At 35.6% G+C, this 6,869-nt stretch overlaps 1 protein-coding gene across 1 annotated transcript; it reads right to left on the bottom strand.

The window, feature by feature from the left end:
* Positions 1 to 231: 231 nt before the first annotated feature.
* On the bottom strand, positions 232 to 831 carry LOC124371809. The gene has a single exon (XM_046830163.1). It carries the CDS (start codon positions 829 to 831, stop codon positions 232 to 234), a length of 600 nt encoding a protein of 199 aa, XP_046686119.1.
* Positions 832 to 6,869: the final 6,038 nt, after the last annotated feature.

The following is a 6,869-nucleotide window of genomic DNA, read 5'->3' as shown; positions in this document are numbered from 1 at the left end:
ATGCTAGTATCCATTATTTAAACTATATTACTCTGTTTAATTGACTTTTAATAAACATTTAAAGTAAGATAAAGATATTTACTTAAAACGAAACATAACAATAACTTCTAACCTGAGAGATGGTGGAGTACTCACTTTAACTTATCAATGTCATTAAGACAGTTTATTTTCCGACAGCTCTCTCCATCTGCTTTTCTTATAAAAAACTTCCCGTCCCGGCACCAAACATACTTATAACCTATTTCTTTGCACTTTTTTCAGACTAGATAATAAAAACTTGTTGTCAGGTGACAAATGCTCATTAACGTACACCTTGTTGGCAGGATAGGCTGGGCTGATATTTCTTGCAGTGAGGTTCCTATTGTCCCTGAACTTGGCGATCCAAGTATCTCTCAGCATCTTCGTCTGAAACTGGACCACCAGTGATGGGATGCGGTCTCGCTTAAATGACAGAATTCTATGAGCCGCCGCCACCTGGTTGTCTTCCACCGCCATTCCAATCGCTGCTCCTAGGTCCTTAACAATCTTTGAGACATCCTCTATTGGTATTTCGGGTATCCCGCTTACTTCAATATTTGTTCTTCTAGAATATTGTTCAAATATCCTGATTTTCTCCTTAAGTCCATCGACATCACTCTGTAGTTCGTTACATTTCTTTTTTAACTCGCTGTTCTCCTTCATTATAATACTCATCTCAGATTGAATAGACTTCATTGTTGTATTAGAAGTATCTACAGCATTGGATAGGAACTCTAGAGATGCTTTTACTTCCGAGATTTCTTTATTGAAATTCCTCATCAGATCAAACATGTCCTTCTTAAACTGTTCCATTACATTAATGAGGAATTCCTTAGTCAGCGATGATGTAGTTGCTGCTGTGTTGACACTGCCAGCTTGAGATGCTGAATTTCTGCACACATTACATAGCCACTCTTTACTTTGCGGAACGCGTTTTTTTATATTCCACATTATCCTTAACGCAATCCCAGTGATATAGCTGCTTGCAATTATCACAACACTTTACTTCAACACTGTCACTGTTACACTCATTGCTACAAATGTTGCAATTAGCAGGCATTTTAATAGATTATTAAAGTAACACGTTTATTTTATACTATCCAATAAGCAGAAGCACGCCAATTCCGGCAGACACGTTACGACCTTACGACACACGTTACGACCTTGAACGTCTGAGCGGTGATAAGCGAGCTCCTAACCGGTCGGCGGACCAGACTGAACTGAATATTAGTACCCAAAGTGGTCTAATCTCAACCAAACCGAACAGATGTTAAACCTTATGTAACATATAATGATGGCAAATGTCCGGAATCCTATTATGGTATCAAACCTTCCACTGCTAACAATAAGCGTTATATAAATTAGTTTTCTAAGAATAAATAAAAGCTATTAAGTACTGATGAAAGACACCAATACCTTAAAACTTAATATTTATAACACTGTATAAATGAGGGGTAAAGAGAAAGAGTTTGGAAGTATGTATGCTTTGTTTACATTAGCTATGTATGTTGCTATAATTGTCGGAAAATAAAGAATAAATATTTATTTAAAGTAAGAAAAAGAAAAATTAAATTTATATTCGTCTGCACCATGTTACTCTACAATACTTTAAACGTAGTTTTACATCATTACAGTATTTCTTATCCTGGACTTTACCTTGAACAAGTGATTAATTTTATTTTGAAACATTTTTTATTTGGTATTGTTGAGAACACCCAATTGGTCCATTCCCAAAACTAAGCACACAAATAGAAATACTTATATATTTTACTTTTAATATAATAAAACGAATATTGTCAGAACACATATGATCGAGTGCACTCTACAGAAATGTAGATAAAATAAACAACAAGTGGATGTTCTGCTACTGGGTGAGCTGCGGTCTCTTCACAACGGCACTAATCTACTCAATTTACAATTCAACTAACTTTGGCAGCAAACACACGTTCATTAAGTATGAGCTTCGGCCTCTTCACAATGGCACTAACACTCATTTTATAATTAAATCTAACTTTGGCAGCAAACACATGTTCATTAAATAGCTCTTGCGTGTGAGCTGCGGTATCTTCACAACGGCACTAATCTACTCAATTTACAATTCAACTAACTTTGGCAGCAAACACACGTTCATTAAGTATGAGCTTCGGCCTCTTCACAATGGCACTAACACTCATTTTATAATTAAATCTAACTTTGGCAGCAAACACACGTTCATTAAATAACTCTTGCGTATGAGCTGCGGCCTCTTCACAATGACACTAATACACTCATTTTTACAATTAAATCTAACTTTGGCAGCAAACACACGTTCATTAAATAGCTCTTTCGTATGAGCTGCGGCCTCTTCACAATGACACTAATACACTCATTTTACCATTAAATCTTTGGCAGCAAACACATGTTCATTAAATAGCTCTTGCGTATGAGCTGCGGCCTCTTCACAATGACACTAATACACTCATTTTACAATTAAATCTAACTTTGGCAGCAAACACATGTTCATTAAATAGCTCTTGTATGAGCTGCGGCCTCTTCACAATGGCACTAATACACTCATTTTACAATTAAATTTAACTTTGGCAGCAAACACATGTTCATTAAATAGCTCTTGTATGAGCTGCGGCCTCTTCACAATGGCACTAATACACTCATTTTACAATTAAAATCTAACTTTGGCAGCAAACACATGTTCATTAAATAGCTCTTGCGTATGAGCTGCGGCCTCTTCACAATGACACTAATACACTCATTTTACAATTAAATCTAACTTTGGCAGCAAACACATGTTCATTAAATAGCTCTTGCGTATGAGCTGCGGCCTCTTCACAATGACACTAATACACTCATTTTACAATTAAATCTAACTTTGGCAGCAAACACATGTTCATTAAATAGCTCTTGCGTATGAGCTGCGGCCTCTTCACAATGACACTAATACACTCATTTTACAATTAAATCTAACTTTGGCAGCAAACACATGTTCATTAAATAGCTCTTGTATGAGCTGCGGCCTCTTCACAATGGCACTAATACACTCATTTTACAATTAAATTTAACTTTGGCAGCAAACACATGTTCATTAAATAGCTCTTGTATGAGCTGCGGCCTCTTCACAATGACACTAATACACTCATTTTACAATTAAATCTAACTTTGGCAGCAAACACATGTTCATTAAATAGCTCTTGCGTATGAGCTGCGGTCTCTTCACAACGGCACTGGTCTACTTAATTTACAATTAAATCTAACTTTGGCAGCAAACACATGTTCATTAAAGAGCTCTTGCGTGTGAGCTGCGGTCTCTTCACAACGGCACTGGTCTACTCAATTTACAATTAAATCTAACTTTGGCAGCAAACACATGTTCATTAAAGAGCTCTTGCGTGTGAGCTGCGGTATCTTCACAACGGCACTGGTCTACTCAATTTACAATTCAATATAACTTTGGCAGCAAACACACGTTCATTAAATAGCTCTTGTGTATGAGCTGCGCAACGTTTTTGTTCCCGATTATTCCATAACATTCTTCAAACCAGTGCCGTAGATAGGTATTCTGAATCCCCCTCCACATACCAGAGATATTGTAAATATTTTGTACATTTCAATAAAACACAAACCGTTGAATGTGTATTTCAAATACCTTCGCCTTTTACTGTAGTTTTTTTAAATTATGATTAACTTTACAGTTGAGGCTAACGTAAGTCCAAGTTTAGTAGAAGTTACATCACAGCTTTTTTGTGAGATCATGAAAAAAGTTGCTGTACTTGGGAACAGCCAAGCCTCTGTGTTACGTATATGCTCTCGCGCGTCTAACAAGAAAAATAGAAAAATAACAGCGGTTTTTTTTTAGGTTATTTTGATTTAAGCACTACATGTTTTTGCTTTTTTAAAAACATTTTGTGTGATTCTCCAAAATATCACAAACTTTGTTCTGATATTTAGGTCAAGTTCCTCTTCGATAATCTGTGTGTAATGTAATATTGATAAGTTTTAACGAATCGCATTTATTGTTTATTTACTGTGCCAAATATACATACACTTTACTTTATAAGGCCACTTATAACACCTATTTATAGATCAGCAACACGTCTTTAATAACTAGTATCTAAGTAAATTAAAAACATTTTACCGAATTTTGCTGAATTAGTCTCCCTTTCTATAATTCTAAATATGAAGCTTACCTTATACATAAAATAAAATATAAATAATTTAAAATATGTAATAGGTAGTATATTCGGCTTCAATTATTTTATCATATTTATAAGCGATCATTCTTCTGGTCTATAATTAATTATAAATTAATTCCAAACGATATAGCAAAATAAAACCATGTTTGTGTTACAACATTTTCTTTCACAAATCGATAAATGTATTGTTTTTTGTTCACTTATTTATACGGAATGGATGATAAATACAGAGTTAGTATGGTACGGTTGTACGATCCACAGTCACCGACACAAGCGACAGAAACATAGAAACAAAAAAGCGGTTATTTCTCAGCCTGTATCCAACAGCACTGCCCGCTGATTGGTTTAGTTAGGGGCGGTCTGGTGTCAGTTTCACCCTGCCACCCTGGTGTCGAATATAGTCCTAACCCCAATTTTGTGAGGTGTGTCGTTCGCAATTGAACAGAATACAATATATATAGCGCTATGAAGTGAATTTTGATGAAGACAAAAATAGCTTTGTTATGGATTCAGCCGTACATAACACAAAAATTAATGCATTACATTACATTTATAAAAAAGAAAATTTTGATATTATAACAGACTAAATTAGCTTAAATATTAATAAATACAAATTATTGTATGGAAAATGTAGCTACTGTTAGAACACGGAAGGAGTTTCACTCTGCATGATGGTTACTATTGTGCTGGCAGGGATGTACAGCGTTGGGGGCAGTAATCTATCTGTACAATTGTCACAAGAAATACAGTCAGCTGATTGATAGAATATTTGACAAGTCGTTTGTGGCTGAATCAAAAGGCTTATTGATATAAAAAAGTATTCGTCATTGTTCATTTTACAATCCAGATTGTTTATTTTACAAAAGAGTATTATAGTTATCTAGTACCTGGGGCCGACCCTGGCGGGTTGTATGTTTCGTGACAACAGTTATTGATGCAGTTTAAAACTTATTACTATTATGCAAAATAATACCATTTTGACTAAGTCCTGGTTAAGAAACGATCTCTATAGGTGGCTTCGTTCAATACTAGGGAAAAATAAGTATGCAATGCTCATAGAGAACCAGATAAAAATTGCGCTTTTGTTTTCCTGCTCAACAGCTGTTAAATAAAGCGGCCGCCGGTACGAGGATTCTTCTGACGTGTAATAAGGGCAAAGTCTCACTGTAAGCGTTAATTAGTTACGTTAAAGTTTTCGAATTGTCAGTTTTTTAGTTTTATAATTTTCCCATGAATGCATTCTTTTTTTATATTTGAGAACCAGTTCCTACAAAATTCTGGCATGTATTGGAAATTAGCTGCCTTTATACAAGTTTAAAACTTGACCACTTTGTATTTTAAAGGAACAACTTCCATTAGAAAAAACCTTATTCAACATTTATAATGAATTATATAGTAAATAATGACTCAATTCAAGCTGCTGAGTTTTGCAGAGTAAATCTTGTCACTGAATATGCCTAAATAGGACAGACAAAATGAAAAAAATTATATTAAATTGTTTACGGGAAGAAATTTTTCAAAAATATAAGAATTATTTTTTAAACTATGTTTTACATTTAATAAATATATGCATGTTTTGATAACTGCCATGTTTTAACTCAGGTTAAAATGTTTTGTGTCTTCTACCGCATGTAGCGCGTGGCACTCCTTTTCAAGGTCAAACATACAATGACATACAAGTCTTTCACCTCCAAGACGAAAAGGTACGGTGGACTACTAAAACCAAATACGTGGGAATATCTTTAAACCTCAGTCTCTCCTCGCTGCTTAAGCCGACCTCTCTTCCCTTCTGGAGAAGACTAAGCTACTGGTAAATAGGGCCCTTATTTGTTCAGTCCTTACCTAAACCGCGTCTGGCTTACCTTTCGAAACTTCAAACAGCATTTCCTGAGTGGACCGCCACGGTACGTCAGGAACACGGTGAAACCTCTTTCCACGGCTCTACTCAGTTCTCTCGTTGGCTCTACTCAGCAGCTGAACAGTCTGAGTAGAACCATTATCAAGGACAAGATTTTCCCCTCACCCTGGACACTGCAGAGACGTAGTCCACTGTTGGACTACCCACCCTAGACAACATCACTGAGCCAAATTAACTACCCATCCCACTTAACTACGCACTTTATTGAATTATTCTCTGCAAGCAAATTCGAGGAGTCGGTCTTCCTCACCAGCCCTACAGCACACAAGCTCCCTGTGAGCTACAAGCACTGTCTGTCCTGCAGCAATCGGTCTTATTTCCCAGAAACTGCCAATAGATGAGATTAACATCCCCGAGCGGTGAAATGTCTTTTAAATACTGAATATGGGTATTGCTTTAGTAATGATTTTGTAGTTATATTATATTTTATTTAATAAATATTACACAGTTGAAATGCAAGCTACTAATATACCTAACATCCCCTATTCTACGTATAATCTGCTGATGATTAAATTTACTTTTAATTTGTGTAACAGAATGGAATTGTTTATTGCATTACTGACTTTTACTAATACATTAACTGAGTCATTGCACCAAATAAGTAAGGTAGATGGTGACTAAATATGCATGCCAGTTGCTAAAGAGTTATGCAGACTTTCCATGGTTCAGTGGAACAAAAAATCAGTAAGACTACTTTCAGAGATTTGCAAACTTATCACTTCTTCTGATAAATAACAAACCTAATA

Source organism: Homalodisca vitripennis, unplaced genomic scaffold, assembly GCF_021130785.1.
Source record: "Homalodisca vitripennis isolate AUS2020 unplaced genomic scaffold, UT_GWSS_2.1 ScUCBcl_2029;HRSCAF=6381, whole genome shotgun sequence".
Classification (NCBI taxonomy): Eukaryota; Metazoa; Arthropoda; class Insecta; order Hemiptera; family Cicadellidae; genus Homalodisca; species Homalodisca vitripennis.
Note: the sequence above shows the minus strand (reverse complement) of the source record. Positions and strands in the feature narration are given on the sequence as shown.